The 22,873-nt window shown below is 31.8% G+C and overlaps 4 protein-coding genes across 4 annotated transcripts; all 4 read right to left on the bottom strand.

Annotated features, from left to right (window-relative positions):
* Positions 1-6,605: 6,605 nt before the first annotated feature.
* Positions 6,606-7,499, bottom strand: LOC114195614 (glucan endo-1,3-beta-glucosidase 12-like). Its single transcript, XM_028086141.1, has 3 exons — positions 7,269-7,499; positions 6,896-7,150; positions 6,606-6,769 (listed from the first exon to the last, which is right to left on the bottom strand). Exons 1-3 carry the CDS (start codon positions 7,333-7,335, stop codon positions 6,735-6,737), a joined length of 357 nt encoding a protein of 118 aa, XP_027941942.1. The 5' UTR covers positions 7,336-7,499; the 3' UTR covers positions 6,606-6,734.
* Positions 7,500-9,260: 1,761 nt separating this feature from the next.
* Positions 9,261-10,308, bottom strand: LOC114193979 (glucan endo-1,3-beta-glucosidase 4-like). The gene is made up of 3 exons (XM_028083993.1): positions 10,162-10,308; positions 9,820-10,074; positions 9,261-9,421 (listed from the first exon to the last, which is right to left on the bottom strand). The coding sequence occupies exons 1-3, from the start codon at positions 10,226-10,228 to the stop codon at positions 9,387-9,389; spliced, it is 357 nt and encodes a 118-aa protein (XP_027939794.1). The 5' UTR covers positions 10,229-10,308; the 3' UTR covers positions 9,261-9,386.
* A 1,041-nt stretch (positions 10,309-11,349) lies between these two features.
* LOC114193978 (glucan endo-1,3-beta-glucosidase 4-like) lies at positions 11,350-12,403 on the bottom strand. Its single transcript, XM_028083992.1, has 3 exons — positions 12,195-12,403; positions 11,822-12,076; positions 11,350-11,565 (listed from the first exon to the last, which is right to left on the bottom strand). Exons 1-3 carry the CDS (start codon positions 12,259-12,261, stop codon positions 11,531-11,533), a joined length of 357 nt encoding a protein of 118 aa, XP_027939793.1. The 5' UTR covers positions 12,262-12,403; the 3' UTR covers positions 11,350-11,530.
* A 618-nt stretch (positions 12,404-13,021) lies between these two features.
* Positions 13,022-22,237, bottom strand: LOC114195292 (histidine kinase 2). The gene is made up of 14 exons (XM_028085712.1): positions 21,926-22,237; positions 21,220-21,492; positions 20,084-20,542; positions 18,552-18,827; positions 17,857-18,026; positions 17,517-17,729; positions 17,246-17,432; positions 16,976-17,027; positions 16,666-16,889; positions 16,472-16,570; positions 15,304-15,959; positions 14,319-14,816; positions 13,534-14,016; positions 13,022-13,375 (listed from the first exon to the last, which is right to left on the bottom strand). The coding sequence occupies exons 1-13, from the start codon at positions 22,235-22,237 to the stop codon at positions 13,764-13,766; spliced, it is 3,672 nt and encodes a 1,223-aa protein (XP_027941513.1). The 3' UTR covers positions 13,022-13,375; positions 13,534-13,763.
* Positions 22,238-22,873: the final 636 nt, after the last annotated feature.

The raw sequence follows: 22,873 nt of genomic DNA, 5'->3' as shown, positions 1-22,873 counted from the left end.
AGAGAAGCTTGCATTAAAGGCGATGGAATCATGATGTAAGAAGTAGTGCCTTACACTTCAGCTAACATGCACTTGATCCCTTTCTATCTAATTTAGCATTTTATTTATTTATTCTTAAACCCTTACATTTATTTATAATATATTAATTTTGCTTGTTGCACTTATTCTCTTTCATAATCCATTGAACTTATCTAGAAAACATCTATTAGAATCTCTAAAGCTTTAAAATAATCACTACCTCTTATCCCAATCCAATTAGAAACTATAATGATGTAGTCCATGGAAAGTTACAACCCCAAATTATTTAAGAGTGCGCATTCTTGGACCATATCTTCCATAATTGCGTCTTCAACTTATTAAAACAAAAAAAGAAAAAAAAAAGGATTGGACGATAACTGCAATAAGATAGATCAAGTGAATTTAAATAATATCTCATAATTGTTAATTAGCTTTCAACCATTTTCTTCTAGAATTAATAGATTTTTTTAATACAACGTGTGAATTTTATTTCTTTTTGAATTGATGTACCCAATGCACAGTGGTACGAATAGAAATAATTTGACTAGATGTATAAACTTTTTGGAAGATTGTTAATAAACAATCTGCGTATAACGGACTTTGAATCCCAAATTTCAAATAAACTGACAAATTTGAAGAAGAAAAAGATAAAAGACAAAGCAAAGAGGTATTATTTATTAAGGTCCACCATACATACATAATATATGAGTGTTACTTTATACGCGTGCTCTTGTGATATTGTTGGATCATGTTCGTAATCAAATGCTGAAAAAACAACGGCAACAAATGCATAATAATTCTTTTCTCTAGAAACCGTAAATGAATAAACCCACAAATTCTTTTTTTGGGTGAAACCTGTTGGGTTTATAGAAGGAGAGATTTCACAGGAGAACAAACATCAATAAAACGAGTTTAATCATATAAGACATTGACACTATTTTTGATTTAAAACTTTAAGATAATAAATTTAAGAATCTTTATTCTTATATAGTGTTCTACTTTCTCATTTGTAGTCGACGCGAGACTTAGACTCACGTTCCTAACAAAACCAAGTGTCGAATTATTATGCATCCACTATTCTTGCAAAACGAAACCAAGTGTTGATGTGATTTGGCAAATAGTTTTCGCCTTTAAATATGCTTAGGGAATCAAATGTACCAAAGAACTAAACAGAGAAAAGGAAGAAGAGAAAAAAAAAAAAAGGAATCTTGGTAATACTTTGTCCACTCAAAAGTGAGTGTGCATAATGGCCCACACAACCTTATTTACTGTCCTTTATTTTCCAATTGCTGAAATTTGGAGTTTTGTGTTTATTCTGGTGTGCGCCAGCGATTTTGTGGAAGATCTACTAAGACAAGAAAATGTTATTTATTTGGCATTTTGTGGAGCATGTACTTAATTTAGCTCCTCGGTCAAGCAAAGATCATCTATCATCTCTTCTAAATCATTTTTTTTTAATGTATAATGACATTTTGATAAATTTAACGTCATATTTTTAAGTGATCTTAGAATATAAAAAAAATTAAAAAAAAGAAAATTATTTAGAAAATATTACTACAAGTTATAAGAAAAATTGTCAAAATTTAGTTATTAAAATGGGAGTGACATAAGCCATTCTCCCATAATCCACCCTAATTTCATTCCCCACATTTAGATCTTCATATGGGGTCAGTCATTGATGTTAAATAATTCTTGCCCCTTCCACGAATTGCCCAAAGGATTTGGATATCAACAAAGTTCAAACTTTAAAGATAAAGCGTAAAAGAATTTCAAATTTGAATACAAGATGTTGCAGTGCAAGTTTAACTAAAATGTATGTTTTTCATTTGATAATTGTGTCGACATGTTTTTTTTTTTCTTTTCTATTGATTGAAGACATTTCAGAGAGTATATGAATTCAGTCTTCTGAATTAACTGGGCTAAAAATGTCAATTAATTAGCTTTTGAGATTTCAAAATTTTGTCATTATTGAGATATGAAAGGGTAAGAAAAAAAATAATAATTTGTTCTAATTTTAATTTGACAGCTTTTTTCAACTGATTGTTAACAACGACTCAGTTTTGTTGATTACAGCATTGGTTAAAAGGATAAAAAGTAAAACAGTTCAATTATCATTTAGTCCATTTAATGTACTTCATTCATAAAGTAATAAGATTCTAATCCTAAGATTAAAGTTGTCTAACAATGCAATGTTTCAGTTTAATCGAATCCCTTTTTGAAAGTTTTTTCTTCCCCCTGTATACACATTTCGTCAAGGTTCACTGCATTTTTATTGTTGAAGAGTTAACTCTTAGAATTAACATATTTATTTATCAAAATGGAATTAATTTTTTTTTTCAGCTAGATCTGAAAGTAAAGAAGATGGGTTGCTACAACAGTATTCCTTAACAATAATGAAGGAACAGAAAAAATACTTTTGTGTATATATATTAAGTTTGCATAAAAAATATGTAAATTTTTAAAGTAAAATTTTAATTTTAATTAAAGCATAGTACTAGAAAATGTACATGTTATAATACTAGAGTTAAAAGACAATTAAGTGAGTTATTCTATTAGCCACGTGACATATTAGAAATCAATAAAAAAAATCTCTAGGGAGTAGGTTTCAATAATTGACTTCAATTCATCCATATATATGGGAGAAATATCCCTTTATAATAAACTTTCACATTCCAATTATTCTTTTCATATATAATTTAAAACATCTTCTTTTAACTTAAAGATAAAGACTTATCTCCTAAATCTTTTAACATAAAGATAAAGACTTATCTTCTAAATGGACTGAAATTATCTATACGTCTTTTTTTAAGTATGATATTTTAACAAGTAACAGTAAAGATCGCAAAGCTAAAATTTTAACCGATTAAATATGTTTTTATTTTTTTATTTTTAAATAAAATTTGGAATTAGTTTCTTATTTAAATTTTGATTTAATTTAGTTTCCATATTTTAGTCGATTTAATCTTTTTAACTAAAATGTTAAATTTATTTGAATTTTTAAATACGTTTTATTATGACCTCAATTTAATATATTTTTAATTGAAAAACTCGTTTAATACATTTTACTTCCTGATCGAAACTTAAGAAATCAAAAAGATGAAAAACATACTTTGACAAAATTTTATTTCACAAACTTTAATAAACTACTATTTTTAGTAAAAAAAACCCTAAAATTGATTACTTTATTCTTGTAACTTCTATAAAAAAAAAAGTAAAAAATTACCCTATATAATAACTTTGTCAAAAAAATGTTTAAAAAATCATTTTTGCAAAAAGATATATAACCCCTTCTTCTTTTGATGGATAACAAAACTGCATAAGCTTATGAGAAAGAAAGAGGAACTTAAGAGACACGAAGTTATTATTGTGAGAAACGTTGATGAAATAGCAAAAGGTTGTCGATTGTAGTACTTTAGGATGCATGCATAAAGAGAAAGTGTAGGCCTTGCAGATAAATATTTGTCCCCCGATTCCTAATTCCTAAGATGAAGCCGAACCTAATCAGAGTGAACAATGTTTTACGAACACACTCACTGTGGGGCAAGCCTTAAACTCGGTCCAATTACATGTCTGAAAATGTTACCAAGTTTGAGGAGTGTGTTCCAAAGCTAAAAGCCATAATGAAAGATCTTGACTTTTGCATTCGGTTTCTCTGTCATGGCACCGCCCATGTAAGGCCTTTTGGGAGATACATTACCTTAATGTTCTCTCCTTTTTATCTGCACAATTTGTCCTCTTCTTATCCTTTCATCAATTACCGAAGTTGCAGGTTTTGTAAATTTTAAAGGCTATTGTTCAACAACATGTTCTGCTACGCATTTTGGCAAACACATGGGTCCCTCTCCGCACATGTGCCACTCTTTACTTTCGAACAAATTCTTCCTTATTTTAGGCTGCACTGCGTTTCTGTTTCTTCGTGACGCGGCAAATTCCGATTGGGAAGTGTGCGGTGGAGAAGTTCCCATGTATTCTTCTTCCATCTCTCGTTTAGGGTTTACCCTTTTCCTTTTTCTACTTCCAAATCATACAAATCCACCACTCCAAATAAAAAACATTTTTAAATTTACAAGTTGTCAAATGGTAACGCACGTGAGGTCTCTGTAACAATAAATATATATATATATATATATATATATATATATATATATATATATATATATATTGAAAAATATTGAAAAATAATAAATCTTATAAATCATGTAAAAATAAAAAAGTTAATATCGAATAAAACATTCTCTTAAGATTTTATGTTGGAGATAATATCAAATAATTATTGGATCGACTGCTTACTACTTGATAAAAAACTATAACTATTAGTCAGGGCACGATTCTTTCTATTTAGGAGTCTATGAGTCCAAATACCATAATTTGATTGTGACTTACTCTATCCAATCTCTGTTACGGAACAATTGTTGCCAACAGTAACAAATGACACGTTTAATTCAATTTGTGAAGGACAAGGTAAGCGAGCATTTAGTACTTAATTATAGGTTATTTTCTAGAATCTAGGTATATCATAACCAATTGCAATTTAGAATTCGTCAAGTATATATATATCAGTCAGAAGTCAGTTATTTGATTAGGGCATTTCAGCACATTAGACCAACAAGTGTTGTTTGGCATGTTCTGCTTATTTCCTTCAAAAACGTCTGAGAATTTTGGAATATTGGACTGGAAGAAACAACTTGTGCACTTGTCAAGCACAGTACCATATTTGAACTGGTAAAACAAGACATTTTCAGCTTAACATCATCATCTCAGTTTCCTAGTCAATTTTCTCAGCAAAAAGTTTCACCAAGAGAAATAACAGTTTACAATTTGCAGGATTAAGTTAAACCAGAAACAAAAAATTAGAATTTTACAAAGAATGGTGTATTTTAGCTCCTGACTCGAATCGAATAAGTGCATAATTAGGATATGGTTTTGGTGAGATTTGTGGGCTAGGATCACTCCTCAATTAATGTATAGTTTTGGTTTTATATATGATGTCTTAATCAGAATGTCTGTTTTATTTGATTTGTTGAATTGCAGAGTCCACCGAGGACTTTGACTTTGGAGGAACCATGCTGTTAATTCTAATTCCACATTCAAAAAAGAGACAGTAGAATGCTTCACCTCTCAAATTATTCTGGTTGACTCTTGTTTTAGGGTTTCTCAATTTGGTTCCTTGAGTATTGGAGAAACCATTGAAACCCCAAAAATATTACATAGGAATATGAATATCAGTGCTATATACTTTTCCTGTTTTTGAGGTAAACAAAGGTGTTTAGTTCTTTGAGTAATATCAGATGAAAAACCTAACTTACATGGCATGGCATCATGATTCTGAGAGAGAGAAAGAATATTTAGGTTAGGACTAGTTTGGTATGATAATATATAATATACTATCTATGATATAATTTTAAATTTGAAAATATATTATCTGTATTATATTTTTAGATTACACATCACAAAGCATTTTTAGAATGTAATGGATAATACGATCTAGAATCATAGACAATTTAGATTTTTCCCCACATATGGAGGTGCAGAAGAAAGAATATGGTGCTAAAAGAAATTGCCTTGCCTAGGGCCTGATTGTTGGGCCAAGTTAACTAGAAAAGTCCAGATAATTAGTACAGCGTCACATTATTAAATAAAGAGCCCTGTTAACTAATGTCTAGTTACTATCCTAAGAGTAAGAATAATTAATAAATATTTAATTTTACAAAATTATATAATTAATTGTGATATTAAATAAATTTTAATTTAATAATATAATTTCTGTTAATCAGTACATGAATTAAAAATAATTAATAAATATTGAATTTTATAAAAAAAAAATATATTTAATTATGACATGAAATAAATTTTAACTTCAATTTACAATTTTATTTTATTTTGAATCCTAAATATTATATGGTCATCATTTATAATTTCTTTGATATATACGTGAAAAATATTGAAAACATAATGAAATTTAATGTCATTAAATTTAAAGGTCATCCTCTATTAATATTGTTCCATGACATTTTATAATTAAATTTTTTTATTCAGGTTAACTTTCTATTTTACTTTTAATTACATAATAAAATCATACCGTTAAAAAAGAAAAACGTTGTAGAAATATTTTCACAAACACATCATTATTACCAGTGAGATAATCATAATCACCTCCAATGATAAAATAAATTAAAAATAGAAAATAAAAAACATTGAATGATGATAATCTGTGATGGATTTTTTTTATTATTTAAATATTAAATTAATTTGGTAAAATAAAATTATTTAATGATTTTTATATTATTTACTGTGATAGTACATTAATATTTTTACTATAAAATTTATATATAGAATTCTAAATTTTATTATACTATATTCCTTTAAATAATTGTTATAATATTCATACTTCTAATATAATTTTATTTAATTACAATACAATTAAGTTAAAATTATTTTATTATTTTAATTTTTTTATATTCATCCAATAAATTATGTATATTTGTGTGTATTTTTTTCTAAATAAAATAAAATTATATTAATAATTATTAAAGTTAAAATTCATTTAACATGATACTTAATTACTAATTTTATACTTATTAATTATATTTTAAACTAAATTGTAAATATTTCACCTCGATCAATATTATTAAATAAAAGACAAAGGTCCACACCAGACAAAAGTTGGAGCTCTATTTATTGCTGCATTTATTTGAAGTCTTCTGTCTCATTTATGATCATGGAATGAAGTCATAGTGACAAGAACCGTGACCTGTGCACAAACATTAAGAATTCAAAGGTTATAAATCACCATTTTCATACACTTTGTTCTATGCTGCAAATCTATAACAATTAAAAACCGAATTATTTTAAATCCTAGAATGAGTTTGATACTTACTAGGATCTGTTTCTGTTGCCATGGCAGCACCTCTGAAGTTGCAAGAAGCTCCTCTGTGCTTGAACTTCTGATAGTAGCTGTTGAAGGCATAAGAAGCATGGTCTTTTAACGTGTTTGGAAGATAGCAAGGTTGCTTCACTTGAATCTTTCTGCAATCTGCACCTCCTTTTCCACAAGCCCAATCCATAGCTGCCTGCAATTCATTCTGTGTGGCCTGTTCATCAGCAACACACCATTGCTCAAACTCCCCATATGCTGCATCAATGCAATGTAATCTACTTTTTCAGATCAACACAATGCATACAATAGGGAGAGGGAATAAAAAGTTAATGTTTTTATTTCTGGGGTAGAGGAAGAAGTACTTTTCCGTTACCTGGTTTTGGAGGAATCATGAACAGGAAAAGTAGAGGAAGCATTAACTTCAGCATCAATGTTGCCATCTTCGAGAAAAGATAATAAAGCCTTTGGTGACTGATAAAGACTAGTGAGTGTATAGAATAAATACCAAACACATTACTTATATACTACACAAACTACCAAACAAATATGTTGGGTCTTTCGAAAAGATTAATGAAGAGATTCAATATTATTAAAACATGAGTTTAGATTAATTAGTTTATAGATCTTATTTTTATATAATGTTCAATTTTATTATTTTTATTCATTGTGAAACTTAAATTTTCAATAATTAAAAAAAGTAAGTTATGACCTCTTTTTAATGATTAACAAGAAATTTTACTGTATTCCCTAATATGTTTATCATTCATGATCTCTTTGTCAAACAAAATTTAACTTTAACATAAAAAAGTTATTTGTTATAATAAAAAATAATTTAATATGAGTCAAAGTTCCATATAAAATATAAAATGAGATGACAAAACTAAACACATAAAAGAAATATATTAAATGATGTTTACGTTTTCATTATAAGAAGTACTTTTCAATGAAAAATTTATTATGTATTTTCATAACTTCAGTTTTAAATGTTTATATTAAAAATTTGATACTGAATATATTCAAAAAATTGACCAAATGTTTCTAATGATGATTCTGAGAGAGAATATTTAGGTAAGGACTAGTTTGGTATGATAATATAGAAGGAAGAACTAAATAATTCAGAATGTATTATATAATATACTATCTATAATATAATTTTAAATTTGAAAATACATTATCTGTATTATACTCAAAATACATTTTTAGAATGTAGATGGATAATACGATCTAGAATCATGGACAATTTAGATTTTTCCTCACATGTGGAGGTGCAGAAGAAAGCATATGGTGCTAAAAGATATTGCCTTGCTTAGGACCTGATTGTTGGGTCAAGTTCTCTAGAATTGGGTCTAAGAAGTCCAAATAATTAGTACTGTGTCACATTATTAAATAAAGAGTCCTGTTAACCAATGTCTAATTACTATCCTAAAAGTATTAATTAAGAATAATTAATAAATATTTAATTTTATAAAAATATATAATTAATTTTGATATTAAATAAATTTTAATTTAATAATATAATTTCTGTAAACCAATAAATAAAAAAATCATATTTAATTATGACATTAAATATATTTTAACTTCAATAATCATTAGTACAATTTTATTTTATTTTGAATCCTAAATATTATACGGTCATCATTTAGAATTTCTTTCATATATACATAAAAAATATTGAAAAAATAATGAAATTTACTGTCGTTAAATTTAAAGTTCATCCTCTATTAATATTGTTCCATGATATTTTATAATTATTTTTTTTTATTCAGGTTTAACTTTCTATTTTACTTTTAATTACATAATAAAATCATACCGTTAAGAAAAAACGTTGTAGAAATATTTTCACAAACATATTATTACAGGTGAGATAATCATAATCACCTCCAATAATGAAATAAATTAAAAATTAAAAATTAAAAATTAAAAACGTTGACCGATGATAATCTGTGATGGAAAATTATTTTTTATTATTAAATATAAAATTAATTTTTTAAAATAAAATTATTTAATGATTTTTATATTATTTACTATGATAGTACATTAATATTTTTAGTATAAAATTTATTATATAGAATTCTAAATTTTATTACTACATTCCTTTAAATAAGTGTTATAATATTCATACGTTTAATATAATTTTATTTAATTACAATACAATTACGTGAAAATTATTTTATTATTTTAATTTTTTTATATTTATCAAATAATTTATCAATTGTAATTATATAATATTTGTGTGTATTTTTTCTGAATAAAATAAAATTATATTAATAATTATTAAAGTTAAAATTCATTTAATATGATACTTAATTACTAATTATTTTATACTTATTTATTATATTTTAAACTAAATTGTAAATACTTCAGCTCCATCAATATTATTAAATAAAAGACAAAGGTCCACAATATATGCTTAATTGGAGTTTGTGAGCCAGACAAATGTTGGAGTTTATTTATTGTTGCATTTATTTTAAGTCTTCTGTCTCATTTATGATCACCGAATGAAGTCATAGTGACAAGAACCATGACCTGTGCACAAACATTAAGAATTCAAAGGTTATAAATCACCATTTTCATACACTTTGTTCTATGCTAAAAATCTATAGCAATTAAAAACAGAATAATTTCAAATCCTAGTTATAGTTAAATCGTGAGATAAAATTCTCATATTAAAATATACAAAATTAAATATTATATAAGAATAAAAATCTATAACATTATTGTTTTAAAATTTTGAAGTTAAAAATAGTGTCAAATATTTTGTATGTGTAAAATTAATGTTACGTAATCATAAAACTATATTCTCTCGATCACTATAACCATAATTTATATGTAATCAAAATATATTAAAAAATATATAACCCAACAGTAATATTAGAGTCGATACTTCCATAAGAAAGATTATGAGGAATGAGTTTGATACTTACTAGGATCCATTTCTGTTGTCATGGCAGCACCTCTGAAGTTGCAAGAAGCTCCTCTGTGCTTGAACTTCTGATAGTAGCTATTGAAGACATAAGAAGCATGATCTTTCAATGTGTTTGGAAGATAGCAAGGTTGCTTCACTTGGATCTTTCTGCAATCTGCACCTCCTTTTCTGCATACCCAATTCATGGTTGCTCGCAATTCTTTCTCAGGGGCCTGCGCATCAGCAACGCACCATTGCTCAAACACCGCGTATGCTGCACCAATGCAATCAATCTACTTTTTCAGATCAACACAATGGAAACTTATTTCCAACATTTTTATGTTTTCGTTTCTGGGGTTACCTGCTTTTGGAGGAATTATGAACAGGAAAAACAGAGGAAGCATTAACTTCACCATCAATGCTGCCATTTTCGAGAAAAGATAACAGAGCCTTTGGTGATTGATGAAGACTAGTGAGTGTATAGAATAAATACCAAACACATTGCTTATATAGTACACAAACAGCCAAACAAATATGTTGGCTCTTTCGAAAAGATTAATGAAAAATCATAAATAAATAATTGACATTATCTTTAATTTAAAATTTTAAAAACAATGAATTTATGGATGATTGCTTTTATACGATGTTCAACTTATGTCAAAATTCCATAAAGAATGAAATGACAAAACTAAAGACATAAAAAAATATTAAATGATGTTTACGTTTTCATTATAAGAAGTAATTTTCAATGAAAAGTTTATTATTTATTTTCATAACTTCAGTTTTAAATGTTTATGTTAAAGATTTGATGTTGAATATACAAATAAAATTGACCAAATGTTTCTAATGATAAAATTAAATTGACAAATAATTTGAGCTTAAACTAATTCACTTGGGCTGAGACTAATTGATAAACAATATTGTATAGCCCATTTACGTATTGATAGGCCAAACTTCATGTATGGAGGCCCATGTACCCTTTTACTTGTATCATTCTTAAGCAAAAGTAAAATTTATGTAAAAAATAACTAAAAAAGAGCTAAATTTGAGATATTTCAAAGTATAATTTTTACACTCTGAAATAAATATTTCAAAATAAAAATTTACTGATCCAAAAATGTTGAAACTGAAAGCACTGTAAAACAACATCTTCAGCTTCGCTCCAACTATGTGATATTCCAATTTGAGGATATCTCCTTTAATTCATGAATGAAATGGTGCAAGGCACACTTTGCCTCAAAGATTTTATCAAATTTATTGACTCATAATTTATTTACTGATCCATTCTGCTGTCATTCCTAATTATAATTTAAAATTTTAAAATTATGATACATATTGAATTATTAAGAAGAAGTCTCAAGTATAGGAATTTTTAACCAAAATGTGAAACTAACCTTCTCCCTAAACACAACAAGACAAAATACACTCATATGGGCCAAGTTAATAATTTAATTTGAATTGGGCCTTAGAAGTCAGAGGTCCAGTGCCGGAAAACTAGTACTGTATCACACCGTTAAAAATGACGAAATTAAATTGGACTACACATCTATTAAGGTAGGAAAAAAGAAATTAATTTATTAGTTTTTGCAATTGCAAAGGAAAATTTCAGCTCTATCCATATTATAAAATAAAAAATCTACAAAAAAATGCTTAATTGGAGTTTGGGACCCAGAAAAAAGTCCAACTTCTCGTTATTGCTGCAGTTATTTGAAGTTCTGTCACAGTTGCGATCATGGAATGAAGTCATAGTGACAAGAATCATGACCTGTGCACAAACATTAAGAATTCAAAGGTTATAAATCACCAGTATTCACACACTTTGTTCTATGCTGCAAACTTAGAACAACTAAAAACTGAATTATTTTGAATGTTGTATGGGGATTTTGGATATAATTGTAAACTCTGCTTGTATCTTCTTAAGAAATCCTCCATTCAGAGGTAAAAAACATCATCATCATGTGCCTAGTTATACCAAAATAGGAAATCAGAGAGTGATTATGAGGAATGAGTTTGATACTTACTAGGATCCGTTTCTGTTGTCATGGCAGCACCTCTGAAGTTGCAAGAACCACCAGTGTGCTTGAACTTCTGATAGTAGCTGTTGAAGGCATAAGAAGCATGGTCTTTTAACGTGTTTGGAAGATAGCAAGGTTGGTTCACTTGAATCTTTCTGCAATCTGCACCTCCTTTTCCACAAGCCCAATCCAAAGCTGTCTGCAATTCATTCTGTGTGGCCTGTTCATCAGCAACACACCATTGCTCAAACTCCCCATATGCTGCATCAATGCAATGTAATCTACTTTTTCAGATCAACACAATGCATACAATAGGGAGAGGGAATAAAAAGTTAATGTTTTTATTTCTGGGGTAGAGGAAGAAGTACTTTTCCGTTACCTGGTTTTGGAGGAATCATGAACAGGAAAAGTAGAGGAAGCATTAACTTCAGCTTCAATGTTGCCATTTTCGAGAGAAGATAACAGAGCCTTTGGTGATTGATAAAGACTAGTGAGTGTGTAGAATAAATACCAAAGACATTGCTTATATAGTACACAAACAGCCAAAGAAAAAGCAAGGAAGTTATGGTCTCTTTCTAACGGCTAATCAGGAATTTTACGTTATTCCCTTGCAGGTGGATCATTCATGGTGGCCACTTTGACAGAAAGAACTTAGCTGTAGCATGGGAGAAGATTATTTAAAGATGACAAAAACTAAACATAAACTCGTTGTGTTAATATCTTAGATTAAAAATAGTATTAATTTTGTATATAAATTGGTCTCATTTATATATATAATCTCTCATAATAAATAAGCTCATTATTTCTAACGCCACTTCCAATTTTAGCGGTTATGTGATGCTTTGGCACATGGTCCACACTCACACACTCGGGGAAAGAAAAAGACTTATATTCTTAACTTTCTCTGCTGTCAGAAGTTCGTCCAACTCAACAACGATTTTACCTTTTTTTCCCTCTCAGTGACAAAATGATTATTTATCTCACTTCCTTCTTTCTTCCTTACTTTCCACACACACTCCTCAGCTTTAACCCCGTTTTTTTCTTTAGCCCTTTACAGTGTGAAAAAAAAAGTCTTAGTTCGTTAGTGGTCCTCATGTTCTGCTGTCTCATCTACCAAACCAGTAGCCTTACTTGTTGCTCAACATTCAACTTTAATGAATTGAACATTTATTAGCCTTCACAGAGCATTTATGTGGAAAGAAACAGTTACAACTCAGTGACAAGTTGAAATTTCCGTAGTCACAAAATATTGATATTGTTACATATGCCATTCTACCGGTGTCATGTAATAATAACTTTCCTTTACAAGTTACTTACAAAATTCTGAGGGTTCAAAGATCTTTCACCCTTTTTTTCATCTTGGCCACAAAAATTGAATCAATGATGTCGTTACTGTAACATTTTATCTTAATCTAATTGCTCTGGATAAATATACACAAAGAATAATCAGAGATGAGAGGCAGGAACCAAAAACAGGTTATATACACCAATGCAATTATGCCTTCTGTTGATCTCCTGGGCTGCAATAAGTGATAACATCTTGAACTTGAACTCAGCATCCTGAAAAAAATGAAAAAAGGAACAAAATTTATTAATGGGTGTATAGTCTTACAAGTAAAATCCTCACCATGGCTCAAGATAAGTGAATTTCACTGGAAATTTATGCATCATTACTAAGTAAATGAAAGGAACTCCAGGGATGAGAACATGGTACTTACTATCAGTAAACAATACCATAGCTGAGATCCATTATGCAGAATTGAAAGCTTTGATGCTGGCTGGGGCATGTCCAACCATTACAATATCTGAACATAACTAGCCAGAATTAATCCACCCGCTAGCTCTTTTAATGGAAAACTGACATTTGACATGTTGCATGAGGTTGGTCAACACTTGTCAGCAGGTATCTGAACTACTAATCAATCATTTTTAACCTAGACACTCCACACTATGAATCTGGTTGGAAGAATCGTGTCATTGCCATATAAAGCTGCTCTTCTTCAAATGGCTTTGTCACGTAGTCATCCATTCCGCAGTTTCTGCACTCTTCATTTGAACTTTGAGTTGCATCTGCTGTCATTGCTAGTACTGGAATGTGCCAATAAGATATGTTTCCATACATCTCTGCAGATGATTGCTCACATGCAAGTTCCTCATTTACCTCTCTCTCCATTCTGCGGATTTCCCTTGTTGCTTCAAAACTGTACCATTTAAAATACAGAGAAATACTTTTAAATTATATCTTAGTAGACCTTTTGCAGGTAAGCGAAACAGTCATGAAGCCCAGGAAAAAGAAGTTACGGTTAAAATATTCTAGGTAGCAGGTTCTTTAGCAAAAGAAAATAAATGTAGGAGTATGAATTTTGGCACCAGTTCTATTAATTATTATCTACTTACTAGACCAGCCATTGCTCCTAATTTCTATTCTTATAGGTGACAACGGTGTCTTCATTTGAAATCAAAATTCAGAAACTTGAAAAATAGGAATAAGAAGATTAATTACCCATCCATTTCTGGCATTTGGAGATCCATGAAACAAGCATCAAAATTATGTGGCACTTTAAGCACCTTTAGAGCAGCCATGCCACTCTCCACAGAAGTAACTTTTGCGCCATATTTCTGTAGAAAGCCTTTTGCAACTCTTCTGTTCACTGCATTATCATCAACCACCAAAATTTGTTTGTTCATTAATAAACTCCCAAGTTTGGATACTTTCTTCCTATGTACTTGATTTTTTTCAGCACCAAGGGACTCTCTGTAAGAGTGAACCAAAGAACTAAGCCAAAGAGGCTTCATCAGTACATCATCTATGATACCAACCGACTTTAGCTCATCATGTTCGTCGGTTTGAGGGTGGGTGTCCAGGAGAAAAATCTTCGGTAAGTCTATTGGATCCCTTTTGATGCCATTCTGTCTAAGCTTCTTGATTTTGCATAAGATAAGACATTCTTTGTCCCAAGCATCCTTGTCTATCAAAATCATGGCCAACTGGCCTGACATACTGAAGAAAAAGCAAAAGTAGTAATTTAGTACTGAGGAAATGTGTATTATCTTAATAATGATAGAATTTATCAAACTGATTCAGAACAACCAATTAGTCCAATTTATTAATACAAAAACTAAGTTTTCCCCAGAACACCAGCACCTTAAACCTTTTCAAGATCAACAACATTCATATTTCACGTGAAAGTAAGCACCGAGGATCATCAAGTCAGTCTGGGAAAAAACTTATTGTGAATGTCACCTATGCTTTTTTCTTATTCAATTTCCCATAAAGCAGGTGATACTGATTTTTTATATTCTAAAATCCTCTGTTTCCATTGTAAATGACTAGTACATGTGAATTATTCTGAAGTCTAACAAGATACATTTAAGTTAAGAACAATATTTACACCTATATTTTTCAGTTACTGCTCTTATGCTATTGCAGAATGTGAAAACATAAATAGGAAAGTTTATACTTTTAGACTGCCAAAATGGTAAATTACCTCATGTCGCAAGTACTAGATAGACAAGAGCATTGAGAATTCAGACTATTAGTTATATCCACAGACATTCCCAATCTCTGCAGATGATATCTTGTGACCTCAGCTCGGATTTTTCTTCTGTCTACCACTAATGCTCTCAATCCTTGGAACTCTGAACCAAAACTGTTATTATGCCACATTGCATCCAGAGAAATGCTTTCTCCTTTTCTGAAAGTTCCAGTAAAGGAAAATGTACTTCCAATTCCAGGCTCACTTACAAATCCAATTTCTCCTCCCATGAGGTCAACTAGGCACTTACTAATGCTCAGTCCTATTCCAGTTCCACCATACGTTCGGGAGGGGGAACTATCAGCCTGCATAAAAGGCGTGAATATGCGGCTTTGTGCATCTGTAGGAATTCCTGTACCTGTGTCTTCAACTATTACTAATAATTGAATAATATCAGGATCATCTACTCTACTTAACTTTTCAAAATTTGCCCAACTTTTCCATTTGTTGCATACAGGAAACCCACTTAATGTATCATATGTTCTGTTTGATACATCTTGATTGATGTTTATGCCTTCACTCAGCACTGGATCCATAACATGAAGTGGATTCTTCACTTCATTTGCCAGATGAACAGAGACAAACACATGTCCTTTATCATGATTGAACTGAAACGCACCAAGTAAACTAATTAAGACAGATTATAAATAAGCAATAAGAATAAGATCCACTAATTTAATATGAAATTCGAAAGGATTGTTTCAAAGTCTAAATAGAAGAGAAAAACATATAAATTCTTTAAATTGATTATGTATTATTACAATGTCCTACCACGGGCACGGATCACTTGCTAGTGAAAGTAAAAAAAAAAAAAATATTAAAGACAAAAAAGGTGATACTGTAAAGAAATAGTGAATAAAGATCAATATCACCAGGATTATGGATGAATTTGCTTATTAACTCAGCTTTGATGTCTTAAAATCAATCAGAAAAGGGCACGCACACTTTCAAAAGGACAAGATCAAAAGCTGAGGGATTAATTGATAAGGTGGGTTACAATGCCAAGTATGCTTCAAAGGGAGAAAATGCAGCAGCGCCTAAAATTATGAGATGTTTCCAGCATTACAATATATGTGAAGAATAATAAATCACAAAAAATACAGCATTAAATACAGCAAACCTTGACTGAATTGCTGACAAGATTTGTAATTACTTGCCGGAATCGTTTAGGATCACCAATTACAACTTGCGGTACTTGATTGGATGCATAAACAGCCAGCTGGAGTCAACAAAAAGTATAGAGAACAAAGTTCAAGTGAGACTTAATGTAAAACTGAGGTACAAAACTAAGGTAGCTGAAAGATAGTATCTCACCTCTACTCCTTTAGATTTTTCAGAGAAAGGAGATAAAACTTCATCCAGAATAGCACGTGGGTCAAGAGCTACAGCTTCAAGTTCAAGCTTTCCAGCCTCAATCTTAGCCTGATCAAGAACCTCATTTATGACTGATATGAGATCTTTACCACTATCATGTGCAGTTTGAGCATAATCCATCTGTTTTTTGTCAAGCTCGGTGTCCATCAACATTTGCAGCATGCCTAGAAATGATTTTAAATGGCTGATAATTATCACCATGTATTGACAGGTTGGGATTATCTATTAAAACATCAAGACTTTCACTTACCTAAAACACCGTTCATTGGAGTCCTTATCTCATGTGAAACTGTAGCAAGAAACTACAAAAAGGGAAAGCAATCCTCAGAGGTGAAGTCCAAATATTAATTTTAATTAAGTAAAAGAATGTACACACACTATCAGAAATAATTCTGATGTTGAATGATGATAATCATGATGCAATAAACACCATAATTGTGAGCAAGAATTCCGATACTCTTGCCACCAGGCTAACAATTAATCTGCATATCACGGTATAAACCCCATAAATATATCATACCTGGGATTTTGCCACATCTGCAGCCTCAGCACGGCTTTTCAGCTCACTCATTACACGATAGCCATCCTCAACTTTTATTATTCTATTTATTGCTGCATAAAAGATATGACCCACCAGCAAAGTAATAACAAACACCCCCCCTGATGCATTGATTGCTGTCCAAGGTAGTGGAGGCCTCTGCTTGAACCTGCAAAAGCAAAGGAAATGGAAATGCACTGATGATATTTCAATTCTTTGAACATTACACAATTATTATAGTGTGAAAGCAAACCTGCAGTGCATCTCATGTTTTCGGAGCGGATCCCCAAAATCTAGGCTGCTTATGTGTAGTAGGCCAGTGTCAGTAACATCAGTACCATACATTGTGATAGGTGCAGATGCATCAGTTGTGTCATAAACATTTACAACAATGGTTTGCTTGCTGGCAAGTTGATGCAGAAGTTTGTCCACCAATGATGGAACATCATAAGATGCACCCAGATACCTGCATATTAATAGGTACCAATACACACATTAACACTTTTGTGATTCTCTTATGGGGGGAGGTATATCAGAGCACACATGAAATGCATATTAACCAATAGACAGTTAGCTGTAGCCTGTAGGATTACCCCACAGTTGCTTCAATACGTTGCTCTGGTGTAGCATCTAAAGGAAGATTAGTGTTATAGACCGCAAATGTAAGTACAACACCCAAGTGATTGGACTTTAGTAGTTTAAAAGGGGATGTCAGAACGCCCTTTCCAGATGCCCTTGCTCGCAAAATATTCTCGCGGTCCTCCTGTGTAACAATGCGGCAAAAATATTTTCTTTTAGACAGCCAGATAAATTTAACAAATAATTCTATAGATGATAACTCCTAGTCTTGTTTCTTCTTAGTCTATCACCGTTATGACAGTGAATAAACTGATTAAGCATGAAAAATATGCCACTGGTCAGAGTTGATTTTCTTGAAAAACAGGAGATGCGAGGTGTTCAAAAGTAAAACTCTTGTATTAGGTAGATTCTGTTTATGCCACATTTAACTTTGACTGTTCAAAGTAAATTTTGTAAGACACGCTATTAAGTGATCTCCAGATCGAGTATTCAATTCCATGTACACATAACTTTAAGCATCTAATGCTACTACCTTCCATAAAGAAAACACAAAGACAAAAGTCTTTCTAACTGATGACTTCACAACTTAGTTTTCTCAAGCTTGTGCAGAATAGATGAGTTTACATTTGCAGTTTTTAAGCCATTGTCTTACAATTTGCTAAGAAAAAGTAAATCATGTTAGAATGACAGCAAGCTAAGCAGAACACACCTTCCCCGACATCATGTCAATAGATACAATATGGGAAACCGTTTCTTGAGCAAATATCACTGGTGCATATTCATCTTGAATGGGTGCTGGATCCAAATTTCCAGGAATACAATCTTGGACTAATGCCTCATTCTCTGTTTCCATTTTCTTAATTGTCCACCCATGGTACCTCTCAAAATGCATCCTATCAGAATGAAGAACTTTCAAAGCATAAGCAACACCACTAGTAAGTGGTCTTTCAAATGCTGTACTCTCTGTATATTCTCCAAAAATTTTCTGCAGTGAAACAGAAGCTTCAGTGTTATTTTTCCTTACTTTTTCTCTTTTCTTTTGTTGTTTTCACTCAAGATGGATAGTATTACAACATGAACAGCATGGGAAGGATCATAAATATAACATGAACACTATGCAACATTCACCATATTGAAACCATAAAAGTCTAGCACACTCATTCTCTATGTTAACAACATCAGAATTTGAGTAAAAATAGGAACCCAGTTTAAACCTCAAACTTTCTTCTTCTTTTTTTGTAAAATTAGCAGATACTTAAAGGAAATATATGAAGTTGTTAAGATGTCCCACATTAGATTGAAATATGGTCAAAATACTCCTTGTCCTACAGCCATAAGTGCAACCCCCACTTTGAGCTAACTTTTAGAGTTAAGTTAGGCCCAGCCATTTCCACTATGATTTCAAAGCCTATTCAATCTTGACAATAGGCCACCTGATAAATGTCTCCTTAAAAGTTAAAAGCCTCACTCGTTGTCATCTAGTCCTGGGTATGAGGGTATGCATATTATTATGCTCCACATTGGCTAAAAAATAAGACCAACCAAATTATCCCTTACAAGACTTGGACAATTCTCTCCTCCTCCCTCGAGCTAGCTTTTGGTGTTGAGTTAGACTTGACTAATAAAAATCTATAGCAATGACAACGTAAAAGTACCAAAATTAATTTGTTTGATACCATTATTGACATTCTCCTTTGAGATTTAGCTTTTGCAACAACACTACCAATAATGCAATGAAAGAAATGGAGAAGTCTGAAATTTTATTTTAGGCTAGTTGTGGAGAAAAAAGAATCATAAAGTAACAGATTAACCTCATTGTCTGTACTTCTCAACAGCTTAAGTGTCACAAATTACAGATCAATGGCTCAACCTGAACTCCATTTTTTTCAATATTATCATCTTTTTTCAGTATCCCACCTTTTCCCATTACTCTTGCTCATTTTATTTTATTTTATATTTATGCAGTTGTTACTACATGAAAGTGAGCAACCACACCTTTCCCCTAGTTTTACAGATGAAATTTAGAATCATATTTTGCTCTCCTTAGCAAACAAATAAAAACCAAAAAAAAAAAAAAAAAACTTATATTCTGTCTACCATGAAGCCACACAAATATGACACTTAGATTCACATAAGATACACTAAGCGAAAACATATATAACTCATGAAAAACATCAGTCATTGATCATGCCATGAGTAAGTCTGCATAAGATGATGAAGTGGGAAAATTGAGTACAATACCTGGTCAATTGCAGAAGGATGTTTACCATGGTGAAATGTGGATACAAGGATAGCCAGAGCATGAACATGGTTCATGCTCACATTAAACTGATCTTGCAGCATTCGGGCTCTCTCATCACACATATTGGTTAGCATTTCTTCTCTTCTCTGCATGATGTCATTATTTAGGTGCCAAAATAACCAAAAGGACCCAATTATTCCAAGTGACACAAATACAACAAGTAATTTTTTCCTCCACCTCCCAGCACCCCTTGATGGACCCCGTGGAAAATGCTTCAGCCGCTTTTGTTGTGGAGCTGGATGCCCCTGAACCATCTTCTGCTTTTGACTCCTCCGTAGTAAACAGAAGTAGGATATTATAATTCCAGTGAGGACCCACCAGAATCCTTTAGTTAAATTAGATGAACTCACATGACCCCAAATTGCAGATACCCTCATTTCCCACGGTTGCACAATGTTCTGCAAAGCCAACATGAAATAGCAAATTAATTATTTAATAGAAGTACATGTTTCAAATAAACATGCAAGGAGTGCACGTTTTAATAGTCACAGCACGAGCTTAGAAGCAGAGTCTGTGGTATAAATGACAACATGGAAAAGGCAATATTTGCAGCAACTAACCCAAAATCCACTATTTTTCCATCAACATGACTATAATGTTAGGTTGTAGGTTGAATGATTTGAAATGCTAGACTATCACTGGTAATGCCCTGTCTTTTAGACACCAAGACAAGATTTATTACGGCATAGCCAAACTAAAAAGAATGCCATGATTCTGAATAGGCAATTTAAGGGAATCTATTGATTACATTCAAGTGCATTCAAAATGGTACCACTGTAGAATAAGATGATGCATTATTAGTAGTTGCATTTCTCACCTAGCTAGCTTCCACAAACTCACCATTCTTACAGAAAAGGATAGCTAGGAATTCTAAAGTCCGTCACTATGCCCTTTTATCTCCATTCAATCAACAACCATATTATGCCTCCCTAGGATAGGTTAAGCAGTGGGGAAAGGAATTGTAAGCTAGACTATAATTCTTAGATACTAACACTTTTTTAGGAGAACTAACAATTCAAATTATTGACCTATTGGGGAAAACAAATACAAGTTTTAGCTTTGATAAAGATTCTACCTTTCCACGGAAGAAATAACTAACCAAATCAGTCGAAAGTGAAGTGCCCGAGGACAATGATACATAATTTTTGAATGGGAATGATAATTCAATCCTTGCCTGGACATAATCATTGAGAATTGGACATTGCTCTATAGGTTCTACAGTGTCCGCTACACTAAGATGCTCCGTTCTTAACTCCTGATTCTCTGGACACATTAACTGTGGAGTGCTGACCATGCCGCTACTTAACAGCATCCGAAGTCTTCTTTCATCAATACAGTTGAATAAAATCTGCATTATAGACAGGTAAGATGGAGAATAAGGAGCATCACTTTGTTTAATGTTCACATTCATATCAGCAACAACTACTGTTTTGTTTCAATTATCTACGAAGAGGGTATCCGTCACTTTTAGAAATCAACCGGTTCTACAACAAAAAGTGATGCTAGAAAAACCTTGTACAGAAAAGAATCAGAAGAGGATAGTTTATACCCTTTCATTAAGAGAATCTCTTGGTTTCCATTGTTTAACATCTTCCACTCAGCTCAAATATACAACCCAACAAGAAGTTGTTTGTTTAACGAAATTAACGCTCAACAGAAAGAGCAGTTAGTAATAGAAGAAGTCAAATAGTTAAAGTTTCTGAGCAAAAGTACACAATTATCCTTCACGACCACAATAGATGAAGCTAGAAATTGAAAGAAAGGAGGAGAGTGTAGTTCACCTGATCTGATCCAGGGAACAAGGAGGCCAAAGCATAAATCTGTTCCCTACTAACATTGTACCGCTGTAGCAAGATTCCTGCTCTCTTCTCACAAATTGCTTCATTCTCCTTGTTCACCAAATAGTTAGTATTGAAACTCAAGATGAACCAAACACTCCCCATGGCAACAAAGCCAAAGAACCAAATGAGGAAGGGTTTTCTCCTACATGTCCTGGGAGAACTAGACCCATGCAGAGGCTCATTCACCTTCCAAGACTTCATATTCGATTGTAATCTACCATTCGAAGCAGGAGGCTTTCGATTCACAGACATACTTGCCAAATTCACCAAAGTAATAGTCTTGAGGATTCCAGGCAAGCCCGAGCTTGAACAGAAGATTCAAAAAACTGAAGCACCAAGCACCCCACCATGAATCTTCAACTGCAAAGCAAAATTGAAGCAAACCCCAAAATTTCTCTCACCAGTCCACCCCTCAGGGCGCATAAAGTTTGGTACTTTAAGCTATTTCCACCAGGCAAAAGAGAAAAGTTGCACAAAACCCAGTTGGTATATCTCAAGAAAGGAGCTCCACTATGCTTGAACTGGAGTGGTCCAACCAAAAAGTTTGTTTTTTTGTGGATATCCGTGAAGGTTGAAGTTGAAGAGATAACAATAAGAAGAGGTGGGAGAGGAGCATGGGGTAATTATCACACCAAATCAAACCCACTGAGAGGAATTGTGAATGAGATGGGAAAATTTGTTCTTTTTCTATAACAGGTTGTTTCTGCCTCACTGACCTCTGAACACCCAAAAGAAACATCAAGAGTGGAACAATATCACACACTGACCATCATCTTCTTGCAAATTTGCTGATATAACCCATTTTGTTTTTCAGAAAACGTTGGGTGTCCCCCTCTCTCTTTCTCTCTCCCTCTGTCAATCTCTCTCTCCAGTTTGGTGTGCAGCATT

This window comes from Vigna unguiculata, chromosome 8, assembly GCF_004118075.2.
Source record: "Vigna unguiculata cultivar IT97K-499-35 chromosome 8, ASM411807v1, whole genome shotgun sequence".
Classification (NCBI taxonomy): Eukaryota; Viridiplantae; Streptophyta; class Magnoliopsida; order Fabales; family Fabaceae; genus Vigna; species Vigna unguiculata.
The sequence above is the reverse complement of the archived record's forward strand: the minus strand, read 5'-3'. Positions and strand labels throughout refer to the sequence as shown.